The 21099-nt window shown below is 44.0% G+C and overlaps 2 protein-coding genes across 6 annotated transcripts in view; one reads left to right on the forward strand and one right to left on the reverse strand.

Moving 5' to 3' along the window:
• The window catches only part of FBXL3 (F-box and leucine rich repeat protein 3), a 29398-nt gene extending 25860 nt beyond the window's left edge, over positions 1-3538 (forward strand). For all 4 annotated transcript variants that reach the window (XM_062194069.1, XM_062194071.1, XM_062194070.1 and 1 more), the window contains exon 5: positions 1005-3538. In XM_062194069.1, the coding sequence (XP_062050053.1) occupies positions 1005-1648 (644 nt within the window). In that variant the 3' untranslated portion in view covers positions 1649-3538. The remainder of the gene's footprint in view (positions 1-1004) is intronic.
• A 6087-nt stretch (positions 3539-9625) lies between these two features.
• On the reverse strand, positions 9626-17079 carry CLN5 (CLN5 intracellular trafficking protein). 2 transcript variants are annotated; one of them, XM_062194072.1, is made up of 4 exons: positions 16912-17079; positions 13754-13919; positions 12954-13179; positions 9626-10443 (listed from the first exon to the last, which is right to left on the reverse strand). In XM_062194072.1, the coding sequence occupies exons 1-4, from the start codon at positions 17061-17063 to the stop codon at positions 9932-9934; spliced, it is 1056 nt and encodes a 351-aa protein (XP_062050056.1). In that variant the 5' UTR covers positions 17064-17079; the 3' UTR covers positions 9626-9931. The 2 variants fall into 2 exon arrangements, with proteins under 2 accessions (XP_062050056.1, XP_062050057.1); XM_062194073.1 differs by lacking the exon at positions 16912-17079 and having other exon boundaries at positions 12954-13210; positions 13754-13842.
• Positions 17080-21099: the final 4020 nt, after the last annotated feature.

Raw genomic sequence — 21099 nt, forward strand, 5'->3', positions numbered from 1 at the left:
GGACTGCTTTCTGGGTGTGTTAGAGCTCCTAGTGTCATGCTATGTATTTCTGACCTGTGTCGGTTCACCCCTCCTTAGGCAACCTAGTGGTCCCCTGCTCCTGGGAGGTCACCGTATTGATGTCGAATTTAGTGTGGACACCAAATCAGCATAGTGCACGACAGCCCAGAACTCCTGGACTTGAGCAGTCCTCTAGCCTCAGCCTCCCGAGTAGCTGGGACTACAGGCGCGTGCCACCGTGCCTGGCGCTATGTATTTCCATTAATGAGACTTTGTTGGTTATTTTTGACTGTCTTACCTAGTGAGATCTTAATTATTTTTTTTCTTAGTCATTTGGTAAACATACTGTCAGCAATTAAACTTTAAATTATTTGGTGGAAACCTTTTTTATTTCGTAAATTTAGTTATGTGAATCAGTTTTTTTAAAAAGATTTACTTAATTATTTGAGAGGCAAAGTTACAGACAGAGGGAGAGACAGAGAGAGGTCTTCCATCTGCTGGTTCAATCCTGACATGGCCACAATGGCTGGAGCTGGGCCAATCTGAAGCCAGGAGCTATTAGAATTAGGGTTTGAATTTCAAAAAGATTTTCCTTCAGACCCTTAAAGTGATCATGTAATTTTTCTTATTTTCAGCTATAAGTTTAGTGTTAGAATTTTTTTAACCAGTAGTTAATTAAGTTAACAAAGTAAAAAAAAAATACAACACTGTGTATGGGATAAAATTAGCTCTGGTATATATTATAAATGACACACTTATTAATATTATGTTTCTTCTGAGGTGATAAGTGAGTTTTATTAGGATTTAGAATTGGTTTCATTTTCTTCTAGAGAAAATTAGTAATAGATTCGACTTGTCTACTAATTCAATTATACAACTAAATTATGTATAGCTGTGTGGTAAGAGAACTACAGCAACATTTTGTGGGATGTGTCCATGGTTAAAGTTCTAAACAGATGAACTTGTATAAAAACTTGCAAGTAACTTTGTGTTTTTCTTCCAAGGTATCCTTTGTGTGGCTGATCAGTGTCATGGCTTACGAGAACTGGCCCTGAACTACCACTTACTAAGTGATGAGTTGCTACTTGCTTTGTCTTCTGAAAAACACGTTCGTTTAGAACATTTGCGCATTGATGTAGTCAGTGAGAATCCTGGGCAAACACACTTTCATACTATTCAGAAGAGCAGCTGGGATGCTTTCATCAAACATTCGCCCAAAGTGAACTTAGTGATGTATTTTTTTTTATATGAAGAGGAATTTGACCCATTCTTTCGTTATGAAATACCTGCTACCCATCTTTACTTTGGGAGATCAGTCAGCAAAGATGTGCTTGGCCGTGTGGGAATGACCTGCCCCAGGCTAGTTGAACTAGTAGTATGTGCTAATGGATTACGACCACTTGATGAAGAGTTAATTCGCATTGCAGAACGTTGCAAAAATTTGTCAGCCATTGGACTAGGTGAATGTGAAGTCTCATGTAGTGCCTTTGTTGAGTTTGTGAAGATGTGTGGTGGCCGCCTGTCTCAGTTATCCATTATGGAAGAAGTATTAATTCCTGATCAAAAGTATAATTTGGAGCAGATTCATTGGGAGGTGTCTAAGCATCTCGGTAGGGTATGGTTTCCAGACATGATGCCCACTTGGTAAAGACCGCATGATAATAGGGCATGACAAATAGCACCTTAACTTCAAGCAAATGTATTATAATAAAAGTTTATTTGCTGTAGTTACGATATAATTCTACTATTTTGTGGCACAGAAATTTGATAACTTCAGTTGAGTATATAAGGATTGTTTCAGAAAACTCCATTTGTTTCTTTAGTATAACAACAATCAAATCTCCAAAAAAGAGGTAGTTTCAGGTATGAAAGTAATAACCAGTTTTAAAAGTTAAACAGTTTACAGTCTGAAGGAAACAAAACCTATATATTTTAATATTCAAGAAATGAGTACTAATAGGTTTTCTGAAATGTTATGTTCTCTATGCATTTTTTAAAAATGTAAACTTGACATTTTAGGGTCTTCAGTTATACATACACCTGTTATAAGGTGTTTAATATAGCTCAGGAAAGTGAGCATTTTGTGAGAAAAATGTAGAATATATCTTATCTAATGAAAAAGATTGGTTGAATGTTCTCTAATGTTACAAAGCAGTTTAAAGAAAAAGAAATACATAAGAATAATTGGAACCCTTAGAAAAGGTGTCACACAATGGTTACTATAGAAAGATAATACTCAGAGCCAAGATCAAATTAAAAGAAAATAAATGGAATGGGAGACAGTGTTTAGCTTTGTATAAACTCTTAGGTTTGTTCTATAATCTGCTAAACCATGTAAGTTCTTTTCTGTGATGTTACTTTTTATGTGGCACTTGAGGCATTGTATGTAAAGTAAGGAATGCTTTACTATTTCTCCTTGGTTTTCTTTATCTTTGTTTAAACTAGTTTGAAGTATTACACAGTAATCAAAATGAAAAGCTTATCTACTTTAAAAAGCCAAATTGAAATAATTAAGGGTAGAACTTTAAAATGTTTATACGTTGTTTCCATGAAAGAATATTAGTTTCCAGTGAATTTTAGTGATGGCTCTTTTTTTCCATTTTGGAATTATATAATTGTAAGTAGAATTTTAAAAACCATAAAAGGAGCACCCAGTGTATAGTTCAGCATAAACAGTGAATTTTAAAGAGGCTGTGTTTAAGTTGATAAACATATTTTTGAGTAAATATTGCTCAGTAAACTGGAAAACTTTAATAGAAAAATGTCTGCAGTTTCGTGATTGTTAATTTGGTTGAGCTGATTTTTTATATTATTTAAGTAGTATTTTATATTACTTTCATATGAATAAAGGTAAGCCATGCATTTTAGAGTCTGTAAAACTACTAAGTTTGGGGCTATATTTTGTTTTTGTTTTTGTTTTTTTTTCTTGAAATTATATAAACTTTGATTCCAGGCACTAGTGCTAGTAAATATTCCCCTCCTAAGGGAAATTAGCAGTTTACCCCCAGTGGAATATAGTCATATTTGAAATGGCTCTCTTCAGTAGTGTGACTTTTAGAAGATGTCTTGTTAGTTATGGAAGCTAAGAATCTTAAAATAGATGACCTTTATAAGAATAAAATAAAAGGTGATTTTCTGTGTAAAGTATGCTTTTCAAAAGTAATGGTATTCTACCCTGTAGCCACATAAAAATGAGAAAGAAAAAAGGTTGATCCAGACTTGAAAAGTAAAATAAATTATTGTATTATTTTCCTTCTTGATAAATAGTAAAGACCTTTGTTTGTACAAGACATATTGGTATTAGTGGATGATTTTATTTTTCCTCTCTTGAACAACTTTGGAAAATGGATTTCACAGTACATAATCAGTTCTACTAACCAAAGCTTTATTTGGAAATTTAGTTTTTGTACAAATTGAATTATATAATGCTTGAAATACTTTGTCACTTTAAAGTAAAATGCATAGCACTTAATTTGTTTATACTGTAAAGTATATGTTAAATGCTTTTATCAGTTTGAGAATAAAGATAGTTACTAATGCTGTTGTATTATTTTTAAAAACTACCAAAATATATACTAATTATTTGATTTTAAAATTAGTTAACTTAGAAGTTTATGGGGTTAGCTTCAAATCCATATTTAATAAATATAATGTTCAACATGAAACATTTACAGTAGGCTCTCTTTTTTGAAGATACAAGATTAGGCAAGTGGAATCTGTTCTTGAAATAAGCTCTGATGCTTATAAAATTAAAAATCTACCATGAAATGTTAATGAACTTAAAAATTTTTAAATTACAGAAAGGTTCTTCACTGGGAATGAGAAGTTACAAAACATTAGAACAAAATTCTGCTTGAAAAGGTCTTTGCCTAGTAGGTTTTTAAAGATAAATGTCTATAAATCAGAATAGTTTTTTAAACTCTTGGCATTATTTACTTTGGTAATTGAGCTATTTTGACAAAACAGGCATGATTGACAAGTAAATCAATATACTGCAATCTAAGAATTTTTTGTATTTATAGAAAAGCCTAGGCTAGAAGGAAGGAGTTAGTATGAAGAAGGTTCAGGCAAAACTAGGTCCTTTAGGAGGCTAGAGTTAATCTCTCCCCTGCACATTATATAGTCTTTGCACCAACCCCAACCCCAGTTTTTTCTGTGGGGCCGGTTTTAATGTTATCAAGCAGTCAGGAAAATCCACCTGCTTCCTGATCCACAACTTTCCTTTAAAATGCCACAAAACTTTTTATTCTCCAAGGTAAGTGCTTTTCCTTAGAATATCAGTCCAACAGAAATACAAGTAGTATCCTAACTTCTTAAATTTTAAGAGAGTTTACATTGCTGGTTCATTTCCCAAATGCCTGGGCTGGGCAAAAGCCAGGAGCTGGGAATGCCATCTAGGTCTCCCAGGTGGATAACAGGAACCCAATTACTTTAAACAGTCATTGCTGCCTCCCAGAGTCTGCATTAACAGGAAATTGGAGTCAGGAGCTGGAGCTGGCCTCAAACCCAGGTACTCCAATGTGTGACATGGGGGTCTGAACTAACTTCTTAACCAGTGGGCTGAATGTCCACTCCTTCACTTCTTTTAAAAGGTTATTTATTTATTTTCATTTTATTTGAAAGGCAGGGATGTTCATCTGTGGGTTCACTTCCCAAAAGCTCACAACAGTCATGGCTGGGCCAGGTCAAAGCCAGGGACCCATGTGGCAGGAACCTAAGTCCTTGAGCCATCATTGGTTGCTTCCCAGGATGTGTATTAACAGGAAGCTGGAATTGGAAGCTGAGCTGGGACTTGAACCAGGCAGCCCAAAATGGAATGTGAGTGCACAAAGTGGGAGACTTAACTGCCGTGCCACTTGCCTGCTCCCAAACTTGTTTTAAACAGGGGAGAGAAAAATCGAGAAGATTTGAAGAACAGTAATTGAAGATGCCAGAAACAGACAGCCCATTTCCCTTTGTGAACAGGGAGAAAACAGTATGTGTGTAGGTTTTGGAACATCGCAGTTTTTGTAACATGGCAACAGTCATCTTGAAGAGCCACTGGAATAGACTCTAAAACGCCCTAAGGCTTGTGGGGTCCCCCCCATTTTTAAAAGAGATTCCAGTACTGATTAAGGGTTCCAAATATTTAGCATTCAGTGGTTATTTTCACTTTTGACTTTTTCTCCACCTGCAGTAGTGTATTAGATAACACTTTGTACATGTACTTACCTATTATGGGGCCAGATTAATGAGGACTGTTCAAAAAATTTGTGGAAAAATGAAATTAAAGGGCAAGTTTTAGTGATACAGCTATTAAGCCCCTTGGGATAGCTGCATCCCATGTTGAAAGCCTGGATTGGAGTCCTGGCTCTATTTGGATTCCAGCTTCATGCTGATGTACATTCCGGAGGCAGCATATGATGGTTCAGGATTGAGTCTCTGTCCCCCACATGGAAGATCCAGATGGAGTTCTTGGCTCCTGCCTTCACCCCAGTTGAGTCCCTGTCTTTGTGGGCTATTGTGGGCATGTGAAAAGAGTATACCAGTGGCTGGAAAACATGTCTCTGCCTTTCAAATAAATTTTTTACAAGAGATGTTTATTTTGGTGCAAGACAAACTGGAAACTGCATTGTTTTCAATAAAAAGTGGACAATGTGAAAAAAATTATGCTTGAATTTAAAAAAATCCTTTGTATCAAAGCAAGCTTACCTCTTTTTTTTTTATGAACTTTTAGAAAGCCCCCTTGTATTTGTTTTAACGCCCTAACATAATTCGAACTTTAGTGAAATGGCTTTCCTTAGAGAAAATGTTAAAACATTTATGGCCGGCGCCGCGGCTCAGTAGGCTAATCCTCCGCCTGCGGCGCATGGCACACCGGGTTCTAGTCCTGGTCAGGGCGCTGGATTCTGTCCCGGTTGCCCCTCTTCCAGGCCAGCTCTCTGCTGTGGCCAGGGAGTGCAGTGGAGGATGGCCTAAGTGCTTGGGCCCTGCATCTGCATGGGAGACCAGGAGAAGCACCTGGCTCCTGCCTTGGGATCAGCGCGGTGTGCCGGCGGCCATTGGAGGGTGAACCAACGGCAAAAGGAAGACCTTTCTCTCTCTCAATGTCCACTCTGTCAAAAAAACAAAAACAAAAATGTTAAAACATTTATAACAATAGCAAAATAGAAGTCACCTTTAAATTACTTGGAAACTCAAAAGTGCAGTCTGGTTTCCCAACTACTCTTTTGAAAATGTTCTTGACTCCTTATCTACTCAAAAGCTCTATTTCATCATCTAAGTACAGTTGACAGGTTAGATAATTCTTAAAGCATACGCATGTGAATGCCATGCTTTCTGTGTCAGAGCCAACCTGAATCTGTATGGTAACTGCAGAATCTTTCACTTACTAATATTCTTAGGAACAATGAAAAATCTTGAATGTGTTTTTAAAAATTTTAAATATTTGAGAGGCAGGCAAAGAGCATTTGTGTGCTCTCATCTGCTGGTCACTATCCAAATGCCTGTAATGGCTCCCCATTGGGCCCAAATCCAGGAAAGCCAAGAACTCAATCCAGGTTTCCATGTGGGATGCAGGAACCCAATCACTACATGAGCCATCCCAAGCTGCCTTCCCAGAGTTCACATTAGCAGGAAACTGGAGTCGGAGTCTGGTGGTCAAACTCAGGTACTCTGATATGGGATGCCTAGTGGGCATCTTTATTAGGCCAAATGCTGCCCCTTTAATATAATTATTTGAATCTTGCTTTAAAAGTCAAGTTTCAGGGCCAGTGCTGTGGCCTAGCAGGTAATGACGCTGCCTGCAGTGCTGGCATCCCATAGGGGCGCCAATTCAAGTCTCGGCTGCTCCACTTCTGATCCAGCTGTCTGCTATGGCCTGGGCAAGCAGTAGAAGATGGCCCCAGTCCTTGGGCCCCTGCAGCCGCAGGAAAGAAAGTGAAGCAGCTCCTAGCTCCTGGCTTCAGATTGGCGAGCTCCGGCTGTTGTGGCCAATTGGGGAGTGAACCAGCGGATGAAGACCTCTCACTCTTTGCCTCTCCTTCTCTGTGTAGCTCTTTCAAGTAAATAAATCTTTTACAAAAAAAAGTCAAGTTCCATATACTGACAGATATCCTTTTTTTTTTTTTTTTAAATATTGATTTATTCATTTGAAAGGCCGAGTTACAGAGAGGCAGAGGCAGAGAGCGAGAAATCTTCCATCTGCTGGTGCACTCCCCAAACGGCCAGAGCTGGGCCAATCCTAAGGCAGGAGCCAGGAGCTTCTCCCACATGGGTGCAGGGGCCCAAGTACAACTGTTTTCCCAGGCCACAGCAGAGAGCTGGATCGGAAGTGGAGCAGCCAGGACAAGAACCAGCGCCCATATGGGATTGCCAGCACTGCAGGCAGCATCTTTACCCGCTAGGCCACAGTGCTGGCTCCCATTTGTTTTTGCTGTGGAACTAAGTTCTGTAATTTCTTGTTGACAAAAACTTGGTGTAGGTATCTATGTCACTCCACCGCGGTTCTGGAAATCCAGAGCTCCAAGAGCAGTTCTAAAAATGTGGTAGAAGTTGGTGTTGCCCCATATTTAGCCACTAGATGGAGCCAATGCAAAGATCCAAGTTTTGTTGTGACATGGCCTGAAGACAACTAGCGGCTTTTTTTTTTAATATTTTGAGAGGTAGGGCTACAGATGAGAGGGACAGTGAGAAAGGTCTTCCATCTGCTGGTGCACTTCCCAAATGGCCAGAGCTGGGCCAATCCGAAGCCATGAGCCAGGGGCTTCTTCCAGGTCTCCCACATGGGTGCAGGGGCCCAAGGACTTGGGCCATCTTCCACTGCTTTCCCCGGCCATAGCAGAGAGCTGGATCAGAAGTGAAGCAGCCGGGAAGAGAACTATGGGATGCCAGTGTCGCCCACTACACTACAGTGCCAGCACCGAAAATTAGATTAATTGGGAATTAATTCAGGCGCTCTTAACAGGCTACACAGGAGGCAGTGATGCCAGGCTGAATGGTGCAGCACAGCACTTCTCAAGCTGTCCGTGGTAACTGGGTCTTTATATTCAGACTCCTGAGACTTAGACTTTTGGAGAGAAAGAAACATGAATTCCTAAATAAGAACAAAGGCATACAAAATATGAGCCTCAATTTTATTAGATTCAACAGAAAAAAAAAAAGACTCCAACAAATTACTTTAAAATTAACTACTTAAAGATCCACATGTGTCTCCTCACAGACCAGTATCATTTAGTGGACAACCACTTGTACAGTGCATCTGATTCAGTCAGCAGACCCTGGGTCAAAATTCAACTACATCACCTCCAGATGGGGAACCACGAAACAGGCACTTAACCTTTCTGAGCTGCAACTCATTTAGATCAGGTAAATACGGATGATGAGGCATTTTGCGAGAACAAAGGTATAATGTACTAACCTTTTAGGAAGCACTCAAATAGCTGAAACTGAACAATATAACTGGTACATTTACATATTAAATAGGTTGTCTTCTCTAATCTACTCAGTCATCTTACTGACTGGTGTTTTTTTCATCAGTAGAGAAAAAGAAAAAACCTGTTCAGTTGATCATCAAACACTTAAAGGACCTTGAAAGCTCATTTGATGGCCCTAATGAGGCACAGCTACTTGGAATTCTTTATCAAAAACTCCTCTGGGAAGTGCCTCTCTCACTGTGCTGGCAGCTTTTGTGGTAGGTGGAAGAACTAGAGGAAGCAGTGGAAGAGTCAGAAGCTACCTGTTTACCCAGACAAGTTTGCAGCCAAATAGTTCCATGTCCTGGATATTTGTGGAACTGCCAAAGTGATATGCTATCATCTCAAAGTCAAGGTGATTACAAAACCCCGGAAAGGCTGGCATGTGGACTGTATTAGACAAGATCAAGAATGACAGTTTTTCTGATTAATCATTGCTACCACTGATTACGACCATATGATGCCAATCATGACTTCAATCTTTATAGCCGTCCTGACAAGTGAATCATTTTAGAAATAACAAAACAGGCTTAGAGATAAGCTGTGTAAATCATAAAAAGCTGGTTAACTAGCTAGTTTCAAAATCCTAGCCAGAAGTTTCTGCTCTTTAACACTATTTACCACATCCAGAACCACACTCCCTCCCCCTAGCTCTGGTGTCCACACAAGTCTAAGTGGATGGAATGCAATCAAACTATCAGATGTGTAAAAGTAGTTAAGTTGGGAGAGCTCCCCCTCTTTGTTTTTTAAAGTTTAAGTGAAAGCACTTTTATGTGAAAAACTGCTACTATCATTCCACAAAAAAAATGTAACTCCCACCATGAAAATGTCACTTGGGCATTTAAACAGTCTTGGCACGCCAATATCCACAACTTCAAAATACTGGATCCAAAGATTCTACATGTCCGATATGAGCCATAATTCTCCATATTAACCAAGCCTTGGAAGTTGAAATCTAGATCACCCAGCAGGCTTACTTCTGCAGGATGGTAACTGTTTCCGTTCTTTCCAAGAGAAAGGTCCTGAGAAGTTCATGTGCAGCAATTTGCTGCTGTGCACTTTTCACTGTTCTGCCCCAAGAAGGAAAGGCTAAGGAATCATCGAGTGTAGACACTCCCCCTGAAAAACGGGAGATGCTGGCAGTGGAGAGAAACCAGTAGAATTCAGGATATTTTTTTTAAAGAAAAGATATATTTATTTGAAAGGCAGAATTACAAAGAGACAATGAGAGATCTTTCATCTACTGGTTCACTCCCCAAACGGCTGCAATGGCTGGAGTTGGGCTGTTCTGAAGTCAGGAACCAGCAGCTGCTTCTGGGTCTCCCATGTGGGTGCAGAGGCCCAAGGCCTTGGGCCACCTTCCCCTGCTTTCCCAGGTGCATTGGTAGGGAGCTGGATCAGAAGTGGAGCAGCCAGGACTCAAACCGGCACCCGTGTGGGATGCTGGCACTGCAGGCAGTGGCCCCAGAATTTGGGTTTCATAAAGCAGGCAGTGTTCTGTTTCTGTCAGGTAAAGGGATTTCTTCATATGTTATTTTAATAAAAGGAAACTTCATGGGTAAAAACCAGTATTCAAAATTATAAAACAAATAGAACTGTCTGTGCATAATCACGGAATCAAAAATTTTCAGGAGACTCCACAGAAATTCTTTGGTTGATAAATGTGGTTGGAAGGGATAATAAAATTTTTTTATGGCTAAAGCCAGAGTCTTGTTTCCTGTTGGCCCAAAAATAGATGTTTCATTTCCCAAATAAGTGGGTTCTGTACTGTAAAGAAATATTCTCGTGTAGTTGGTTTCTATTCTCTTGAATTCTGCTCCAAGTTCAGCCAACTTCTCGTATGTCCTTAACACAAATTTGGAACAGTCATAGGAGTCAAACCATGTCTCTGCCCCCTTTTCTGGGCTGGCTCGGACGGTCCATGTCTCATAATAAATCCCCGTTTCATTGTCCTCTTTCACCCACTTTGCCATTTTGTTAAATGTGTCTCCTAGGTAAAAAAAGAAAAATCACCTGTGTGAACAAAGCCAATTATGTTAGTTTTAAATAAAATGTTCTGACCTGCTTAAGACCATGGATGCACATGAGTAAGAACTAGTTTTTGAATTTCCAATTGCACATCTCACAACATGAATCCATGTTCAGCCAGTTTTTATTCCATTCTTCAAGGCAAAGGGCATTGCTGAACCATAAACATCAGATATAACAGGTATACAGACAAGTCTTATATACTGATTCTCTCATCATTATAATTACTCATAATCATTGTCTGTAGTCAAAGCGACATTATACAAATGAAGGATGTCTTTTTCTCTACCCTGCTCGACCAGTCTTGGAATCAGGGAGGCACAAAAGAAAGGGAAACTAAGGAAAGAAGAGAGAGAAAAGATGAATGGGTGAAGAAGAGCCTTTCAGGAAAACTGAAGAGGCCAAAGGGTGGAATTTTTCGGTCTCAAAGTGTGGTGTGCACACTGTACACCAAGGCTGCAGGAGGATTAGCTACTCCGGAAGGCACCATGCCCCATCAACCTTGAATATATGCTACCTCCCTGGTCTCCCTGTGCTTGCAGCTTGTGTAGGATGTTGCTAATCACCTCCCCACCCAGCAAATTCTTCCACTGAATCAACTAAACAGGAAATGGTTTTAGCCAGCTTCATGGATTATACAGACTCCACGGTGTCTAATCCTGCCTCTTACCACCTTAGAAAACATTATACTCTGTCTGGTTACAGCCTCATCTGGGCATTTATGCTCCCTAATAAAGCTGGGCATTGTAGCATTTCACTTTGTCACTGTGTGCAAACCTTTCTTTGGTTACTACAACTTGACTCCATAAAATACTTCATGTTTTGTAAAATGGATACTGGTTGTCTTTATCAATTTTATGAAATCAAGGTTACAGAATAATCTAAAGCCCATTTTCTTAGAACTGGGGATACTACTCTTAGAAGTGTCAACTTTGAAAAGACACTGCTGTGCTTAAAAGATAAGCCACCACTGTAAACATGAAGAAAGGTCAATGAACAGGATGAATTACAAGACATATAGGCAACTTAAAAGATTTAAGTGTTGGCTTATTATAAACTTTTACAGAAAACTCTGATTGCTTGTTCACATGATGATGCATTTACTTCAGAAGGAGGAATTTTAGCTAATGATTCAGGTGGAAATGGAGAAGGGAAAGATGTGACTTGGTTTGGAATTAAAGAGCAGATATATAGTTTACTAAGCATCGTTAAAAGAGAGAATTTCATATTGTTGGGATGATTTGGGGCACACTGATCAGAAAACAGGAGGAAAGATTAGAGAATAGTGGTGGCATATTCAGTTTAAAAGACCCAATTCTAGTCCTGTTTCTACCACATCCACCTCTATGACCTTGAGAGTGAGGTTTCCTGGCTGAGCCTTAAATCCTTATTTGCAAAAGGAAGAAGGGTATCTTATCCTCCCCACTGAACTGTGAGTTAACACAACTCAAAATGACTTATAAGAAGCTTTGCAAGTAGAAGGCATGATCAGTTCCTCAAGTCCTCGGGTTCAATGAACAATTATCACAAACTGTGCTGTCATTTCAGAGGCTTTCACTTTTCAGGGAACAGCAATTTGTAATACAATGCTTGATAAACCACTTGGGTAAGCTCCTACCTCTGAAAGAGAAGGGTCGTTTCATCCCCATTCCACACACAAGGCCATGGGCCCATAGGGTAAAATACGCCCTAAGGTCACCCAGCAAGTTACCAATGAAAGCTCTGCTGAACTCCTTTCATCACTACCCAACAATGCAGCACACGCAGCCAAGTTCCAACTATTTCAGCAACTTTCCAGTGAATCCAGAAGAACAGAAAATCTCAGAGACATGAAATTAAACTGCTCAAGGGGGTCTCCAGTGTCTGAGGCCATATTCATTTGGGTAGCATGTACCAAGGCTGTTTAGAGAATGGCCTCTTAGGCTTGACTGTCAGATGGAGTTGCACTTCCTTAATTGTGTAACTCTAACCTCTTGTGTGTCCCTGTTTTCCCCTCTGTAAAATAACAGTGCCTGTCTCGGGGGCTGGCTGTGATCCTAAACGACATGACACACACACAGAACTCAGAACAGTGCTAGACCCACAGAAAAATATATGGTCAGCAGCTCTGATTCCTCTCAACATAATATTTTAACATCACTAAAAAACCCAAGAGGTACAGTTAACAGGTCCTTTAACTGGGCATTGTATGGATTTCCTTCCCCTGTTTCATCTGGAAAGTTTAATTGTGTAAAGCATTTTAACAATTCATTCATTTTTACAGTGGAAAGAGCAAGAGATGAGCACCTCTTCAGCCACGGGTGACGTTCTGCGTGCGTGAGAAGGGGCAGAGGTTAGTGTTCCAGAAGCACAGTGGACAGCTGACCTGTGGGAAGTGAGAACCTGCCGAAACGCCTCAGGAGGAGCCATTCTTTACGTCTGGGTGCTGATGCAACCGCCCAGTACTTACCCTGCCACCTTCTTCCAACTTACCCGATATGGCCGCCACTAGAACTAACGTCCCATTTTCCTTCCAGTGGAGATCGTCGATTCCTTCGAAAAAGCAGGCAGCCCCTTGATTACACCAGAAAGGGGCACTGGTTTCAGGTCGCAGATGGGGAAATGTGCAGTTGCCGAGCTGGAAAAGTTCATACCACTCCATTGTGTAGTTCTTGCCAGTCAGCGTACTCCTGAATCCAATGGCGTCGTGCATAATTTTCTGCGTAAAAATAGCACGTGTAGAAAAGCACCTGTGAGGTAAGCAGGAGTCCAGGTAACCCCTGGTTTCTATGGTAGAACACGTGGTAGACCATAGATGCCTATCCAGCAGCACAGCCGTTCAGCTGTCCCTTGTGCGCCCTGGGCAGGGTGACTGCAGCTCATCTCAGGATGGCCGTATGCCACAAGGACACTCGTTCCCTCACAGCTCAGAGCGAACTGGAGAAGCCTCCTCGCCAGCCTCAGGAAGGAACTCTTAGCCACCTCACGGGGGATGTGCTCAGGAACCAAGACGTCTGCTCTGCCCTTTCTTCCAGGCCTCTTCCACCTCAATTTCCAGGAGCTGATTTTAGCGACTGGGTTTAGATTCATAATTTTAAAGGGATTAAAGGGATTATATTTGTTGCTGTCAAGTTTACAAACTATGATGTTTTTGACTACTCATTTGAAATATGCAAAGAGGAACACTGATAAATATGATGTAAAATCAGCCCTCTGATAGGTGATTGCTCCCTCAAAGAAACCGAATAGTCAAATCAAGTATCCAACATTGCCAGATCAAGATGCGCCCTTACCAAGTGTCCCAGGAGGTCTCCGTATTTAAATTCCCACACTGGAGCTTGCAGACGAAAGACTTCAATGACATCATCATCCTTCATCACTGGGATGGTCGAGCCAGTTGGACAGAAAGTGTACTTGGCTTGACAATAGGGATCTGCCTCTGGACGGAAGGAAAAGCGTCTAACACAGAAAAAAGAAACCATCAGCTCAGACTCTAACCGGAATCTTTTTTCCTTACACATTTTAGAATTGGTTCTAATTTTGCCATCAGGCACGTTTTTAGGGAACATATTCAGAGGTTGGGCCCTGGTAAATAAATGTAAATACACTCAGCCTTTCATCTCCGTGGATTCTATGTCTTTGGGTTCAACAAAGTGCAGACTGAAAACATCTGTGAAAAAGAAACGCATCTGTACTGAGCGTGTACCGACTCTGCTTTCCCTGTCACTCGTCCGTAAACAGGACAGCGACTATGTACAGCAGTCAGGATTCAAGTAACCTGGAGAGGACTCAAAGTGTATGAGAGAACGTGCACAGGTTCTGTAAGCACCACATCATTCTGTATTAGGGACTTGGGCATTCGGGGATTCTGGAATCCGTGGGAAGTCCTGGAATCAATGCTCCGTGGATACTAAGGGACAACAGTGTCCATTGCCCTTGTTATCCTGTGAACAAACTTGCAGTCTTGTCCCTAATAACAAATGATGAATGAAAAGCACTCTGATGACCACATGCTCCCCGCCTCCCTGTTCCACTGTGAGAATTCTGAAGACCAGATCATGTCTTTGATCTTACCACGGAGGACACATTGTACAAAAGTTGACAGAAGAAAGGAGTATTTTTTCAGTGTGTTCAGTTTCCCAAACAATCCATACATGAAGGTTATTAAAGTTATGACTAAATAGAATATATTTAAGCTTACTTAAGAACTAGCCAACATGCATTCAACCAATATTTATTGAGGGCAAGACACTGCTCTTTTCCTCACCCAGCCTGGGGTGCGGGCTGGGAGGGCATCACACAAGTAAGGAGGTGAAGTGTGGTAACTGCTAAACCGAGGACACAGAGCCCTGTGCTACAGCACAAAGGAGGGAGACATCATTTTACCTGATATGCGATGGGTAGACAAGGGAGGCTAAAAAATTGCGACCTGGCTTGGGTTTTTAAGGTTCTTGTGAAGAAAGGAGAGAAAACAGAGTATATAAGACGGAAATGGCATATCTGAAGTGACTCCAGCAGGCCCGCAGAGGGGAGGGCTCAGCAAAGGCTGTCACTTTGTTGCTAAGAAACTGTGAACAGCACCCCCTAGAGGCAGACTCCGGGAGCGCTGAGCCCTACAGTGAGCTGGAAAGGGTTTTAAGTAGCAGACGTGAAAGGAGTGAATTCGCTATTGAGTAAACCTTACTTCATGAATTAAAAGGAAGTGGGGAGCCAGTCCAAGTTAAAGCTGAGTTATGAGGTGATGCAACAATGCAGGCAAGAAGACAGGGCCTAGAGGGCTACAGATGAATCCAGCTCGACAGACACGGGTCCCCATCAGCACTGGGCACTGCGACAGAAGGCAGAACGACAGACAGCCCCTGTCCTCTAACAGTTCAAGATCCCCAGGTTCCTAGCCAGATGTCTTGTTTTACAAGTCTAGCACGTCGACACAAATTTCCATTTTAAGACCTGAAACCATGATGGTAACTAAAAACAGCAACAACTCTCTCAAACGTGTATGAGACTGGGGGAACACTTTCGCGGGCACTTAGCTGGCTTAAACAAAACTAACTACATGTGTAGGTTTCCTTGCCCACAGCAAAGTCTGTTTTAGGTCAAAGATGATTTTAGAGGCAAAACTTAAGTGTAAACTTACTAAGGTTAAATATTACATTCAACTGAGGAGCTTAGAAGACAGTATACACTTAGAAGTACGAAACTTTTTGGGGCCGGCGCCGCGGCTCATTAGGCTAATCCACTGCCTGCGGCGCCGGCACCCCAGGATCTAGTCCCGGTTGGGGCGCCAGATTCTGTCCCGGTTGCCCCTCTTCCAGTCCAGCTCTCTGCTGTGGCCCAGGAGTGCAGTGGAGGATGGCCCAAGTGCTTGGGCCCTGCACCCGCATGGGAGACCAGGAGAAGTACCTGGCTCCTGGCTTCAGATGGGCGCAGTGCCAATCTTGGCCGCCATTTGGGGGGTGAACCAACGGAAGGAAGACATTTCTCTCTCTTTCTCCCTCGCTGTCTATAACTCTTCCTGTCCAAAGAAAAAAAAAAAAAAGAGTAAAAGAGTACCTGGGTTCAGTTTCTGGCTCTGGCTTAAAAAAGAAAAGTACGAAACTTTCAATGATACAGTAAGAAGTCATAGTCAAATTTAGCTCTAATATTAAAGAGTTTTGGGTTTACAGATCTCTTCTGAACATTTGATCTTTACTTGTTAAGAACATCTTATTAACATTTTCAAGGAAATCAACTTCAACCTCAAGTAGCCCTTTTTACATATATCCGGCAAAAACAAAACAAAAGAAACCTCAAAACACACACAACCACGGGAGACTACACTGAGCCCTGGGCGTGACAAGGCTGGCAGGTGCGAAACTGACCCTGGCGGCCACCGCTCCTCCTCCTGCCTCGGGCAGAACCGTGCCAGTGTCACGCAGCTCCGGAGCCCGACCTCGCCGGAACCCCGCCTCCCGGGGCGTTGTTTTGTCAGGCCAGAGCTTCGCGCAGGTCAGCGGCTCGCGTCCGCTTCGCGGGCCTGCGGCCTCCCCGCGGGCGGAACACAGCCCCGTGGGGCCCGCGACCGGGATGCGGGGCTTTTAAACGCCAAATGCGGCGGGTCCCGGGCAGCCCTGGTAAATGCGCCAAATGCTAGGGAGAGGCTGTAACGACAGTGCGCCGCAGCAGTGATGCGCCCGACGCTGACATCGTCTTCCAGGACGCAGGGGCTGTATCAAAAGTCTCTCGATGACCCTACACGAGCCCCTTTACGGCGGCGAGCGAGGCCAGGCGCCCGCCCCCCCACTTCACGACAGTGCTACGACAGCCGCCGAGCGCCGCCGCGCGACAGCGACTTTCTCTCCTCCCCCCCCGCCCCGCCCCACGCGCCAGGTTCCGCCCCCAAAAGCCCCTCTCGCGGCCCCGGCCGTGCGCGCGCTCAGCTCCGCGCGCCCCCGCGCCGCCGCGCACTCACTTGTAGGGCACCGGCCAGCGGCGCCGGGAGAGGCCGCCCGAGGCCCGCGGCCAGCCCAGAGTCGCCGTCAGCAAGCACAGCAGCAGGAGCCAGCGCCGCGGCGCGCCCCCTCGGACCCGCGTCCCCCGCCCAGCGCTCCCGACCTGCGCCATGGGGCGGCTCCCGGTGCTTCCGACGCCGGCCCCGCCCGCCGCCGCGGAGGGGCGAGCATGCGCACAGCCGCGCCCCGGCCCCGGCCGCACGCGCGACGCCTCAGCGCGGCCCCGGCTGCTCTCCGCCCCGGCGGCCTCCACACGTTGCTGACGCGGAAGGCGCTCCGGTCCGGACTCCCAGCGAATTCCAGCCAGGCCCTGGGGCGTCGCCGCTCAGTAACCGACTGAAGTGCGGCTTCAAGTCTCTCATTGTGGAGACCTCGACGGGGGCGAGACCCCGGGTCTCCCCCAGCCGCCACCGACGCCAAACCCAAACCAGCCCCAAATTCGGCTTCTGGGCTCCTTTGGGTTCTGCAGCCCGGAGCTCTGAACCTTACCGGGTCCCCCGTCGCCCCGAACATTGCGTGCCTGAGGACGACCCAGGACAGGGTGGGAGAGTGGATGACTGATTCTCACCGGCTGACCCAGCAGCCACAACCATGGTGGACACCAGCCGGTGCTGCCACGGGCCCCCCACTGCCTACCTGGCTGCAGATCTTTTTTGTTGAATTAATTATTGAAAATTAATTTTTGTTGGATTAATTACTTATACACAAGTATGCATATCTGTTTACTTCCATTGTGAACAGTTTGCAAGTACGTTCAAGAAAACCGCCTCAGAACGACAGACTTCTCACGTTGTTTTAGTACAGGTTATGGAAGGCCATTGTTTGGCCTGAGCTCCTGCACTAGGCCCCAACAGACCAGACCCACATGGAGTCAGTCATGCCAGGTGCCTGTGGAATCAAACTGCAACTTCAAGGAAACAGGAAAATTCCCGAACAGATCAATTTTCCCCAGAACTGGAGATCCACAGCAACCAATCGGCACAAGCTGAGCTAGCATGATAATCAGAATCCTCTGCTCTACCCCTTATGAAGACAGTGCTGAAATAACTTGATGTGAGCCAACCCACTTTTTTGTCGGTACTTTGTTCCCTTGCCTCTGCTGTCTCACAAAACCCATCTGTTCTTCCGTACCCAGTGATGCTCTTTATGTTTTGGGCTCTGGAGCCTCTAAGATCCGGAAGAGCTGGTTTGGTGGACAAACCAGCCCTGCGCCAGAACCCCGACCGCCGCCAGAGGGCGCGCGGCTGTCGCTCTGAGACGGGAGGAGGGCCGCGGCCCAGGCCGCCTGGTCATGCGGCAGGCTCGGCGGGGCCACGTCCTGGCCCGCAGCTACGGTTCTAAATTAGAAAGGCCGAGGTCGGGAAGCTCTGCAGTGCTTGCGCAGCCGGTTTCCGCCAGCGCAGGCCCTCCCCAAGCCTTCAGTCCTGCCCTCGGCCTTTCTAATTTAGAACCGTAGCCAAAGCTCCTCCTCGTTCCAGTTGCTGAACTGAGCTTTGGAGAAAAGGTGGGCGGGGAGGATTCCCACCAAGGAGGTTGGAAAGAGAGCCCAAGGCCAGCCCCAGCACCCTGCCCCATACACCTGCAGACGCCTTCTCGTTCCTCCTTCCCGTACTCCCACGCGCTGCTACTGTTACCGAAAGCTCCATCTCTGGCCCTGGTGCCAGTCATAATACGGAGGCCACAGTTTTGGGGTGAAGGAGAGAGAACATTTGATCTGCCGACAGATGAGATCCTAGCAGACTTCCTGGTGTCAAAGACTGCAGCCCCACTGGTTGCTGGATATTTGGGGCTTATAAAAAGGGGCTACAAAGAAAGAGGTGCTGGTATGGCGAAATCATGGAAGCCCTGGTGTCAGGTGTCGGGTACCAGGCTTGTCTGGCCTGACCAGGTTCTCCTGCTTTGGGGGGAAAAAAAAAAAAAAAAGAAGGAACAAGGCTGTTTGTGCCTTAGGACATGGGTAAGCCGGAAGCCAGCCGACAAACCCTGAAGCATCAGCCTTTACTTTTAAGTAAAAAAGCTTATGTTATTTTACAGCCAATTACACTGCCACTCTGCCAAAAGCAGGGTGTTTGGTTTGCTTTTGGCTTTGGTGGTAAGAATAGACATAACATTATCATTTTAACCGTTTTTAAGTGTACAACTCAGGGCAATCAGTTCATTGACAATGTTGTGCAACCTCTCCACCACCACCTCCGGAACTTCTCCACAGCCATTAAGCAATAAGTCCCCATTCTCTCCCCTCGCCACCCAGCCGGAGAACCTCTGTCCTGCTTTGTGAATTTGCCTCATGAAGAGGAATCCCACCGTATTTGTTCTTTTGTCACCGGCTTTCTCTCAGTTAGCATATGGCCTCAGAGTTCACTCATGCTGTGCCGTGTGTCAACATTGTATTCCTGTTAAGGCTGGATCATGGCCCATTGTGTGTTTATGCCATATTTGGATGACTGGTTCACTCCCTAGATGGACATTTGGGCTGGTGTCCTCTTGTGGGTATAATGATGCTGCTGTGAATGTGAACACGCAGATATCCAAGTCCTTGCTTTTTATTCTTGTGGGTATATGCTTTGGAGTGGAATTGCTGGATCCAATTGGTAATTCTATAATTTACTTTTTGAGGAACTGCCACTACAGGAGTTACATCTTTCTTTGTAATGGTAACTTAAATTATGTTACTCATAAGCTTTTTTTTCTTTTGTCTGCGGGTCTTAAAATTTGAAGGCAGATGACATTCATGAATCTGTTCAAGTAGGTACTGACTTCCTAGTGGGGAAAGGGCAAGGCCTACATTCACTGGATTGTGGTTGTTTATTGAATCTGGGCCTCTGACCTTGAGGTGAAGTCCCATGGAGGTTGATGGACTTATTTACTCTTGATTACAATGTAGCAAATGCCTCAGCACTTTGTGAAAGGTTCCAAAGTTCATGCAAGTATTGAAAACATGTCTGACTTTTTGGCAGGTGGATCCCATTAATTCCACGAAGCAACTGAAGGCCAGCCGACTGGCAGAATTACTGGTTTAAAACTAAAACCATGTTTCTTTGCATCTTTCTTGCCCTTCAAAATGTTCCGTGTTTCTACTAATAATAGGATATATATGTGCTTACAGTCTGTCTCAGACATATGTCAGATAGGAGCTGTTACTTCATTTTATAGTACTGAAAACATGGAGGAGAGAATGTTAAAAATGATAATGTACACTAACATTCAAATACACAGAATGGTAACAGTAGGCTGAGGTGGCAACAAATGGAGGTGCTTGGTCATGGTTGGGGGAGCCCTCATTAATGGATTAATGCCATGTTGTAGGACTGGATTCTTATCGTCAGAGTGCGCGCCTATAAAGTGTGCTCAGCTTCCTGGGCTGCCTCCTTTGCAGTGATCTCTGTGCACCCACCTGTTTGCTTTTCTGCTGAGTGGAGCAGCAGCAGGAGGCCCTCACCAGAAGCTGAGCTGATGTGGCTGCCAATCTTGGACTTCCAGCCTTTGGAACTGTGGGCTAAATAATCCTCTTTTCTTTATACATTATCTAGTCTCAGGGGTCCTATTTAGTAAAGAAAATGAACTGACACTCCCCCCGCTACCCCAGTAGACAGTGGCCTCCCCTGAAATTCTTCCTTTGCCTCCAGGTCTTCCTGTTTCCCCAGATCGGTGCTCCTCCAGAATGTAAGGGTGGGGGCAGGGAGATTGGCTGGATCACACCCCTTCTTTCCCCGCAACACACGCCAGGTCTTTCTGAGGGTGAACTATTAACCTAGAGCTTGTAGGGCTGGATGCTTGGACATCTGTCAATGAGGGCTGTCAAACATTCTGCTCCAGACTCTACATTACGACTTCTGGGTTTTGAACTCAGAACTGTGAATTTTCTCTCCCATTTGCTTTGGATCAGTGGTTACCAAATCTGGGGAGATTTTAAGCCATGGGAATGCCCAGGCTGGCTCGTCACTGAGTTGCTCTGCTGGGTTCCCAAATTCTCCAGCTAGCCTGAGTTGAGAATCACTGCTTTCAAAGCATTTTAAGGGTCTGTGGAAATAATTCTCCCATGTTTGTGAGCCCTACACTTTTTTTTTTAAAAATATAATTTAATGGACACATAGTAATTACACATATTTATAGAATACAGTGTGGTATTGAAGTACACATTTACAGTG

This window comes from Lepus europaeus, chromosome 6 (genome assembly GCF_033115175.1).
Source record: "Lepus europaeus isolate LE1 chromosome 6, mLepTim1.pri, whole genome shotgun sequence".
Lineage (NCBI taxonomy): Eukaryota > Metazoa > Chordata > Mammalia > Lagomorpha > Leporidae > Lepus > Lepus europaeus.

Excerpts from the sequence above, each read along its gene's own strand:
- CLN5 (XM_062194072.1), bottom strand. The coding sequence starts at position 17,063 with ATGGCGCAGGTCGGGAGCGCTGGGCGGGGGACGCGGGTCCGAGGGGGC. Across the intron at positions 13,920-16,911 it reads CGCTGGCCGGTGCCCTACAA|ACGCTTTTCCTTCCGTCCAG; the intron begins GTGAGTGCGCGG and ends TTTCTGTGTTAG. Across the intron at positions 13,180-13,753 it reads GAGACCTCCTGGGACACTTG|AAAATTATGCACGACGCCAT; the intron begins GTAAGGGCGCAT and ends ATTTTTACGCAG.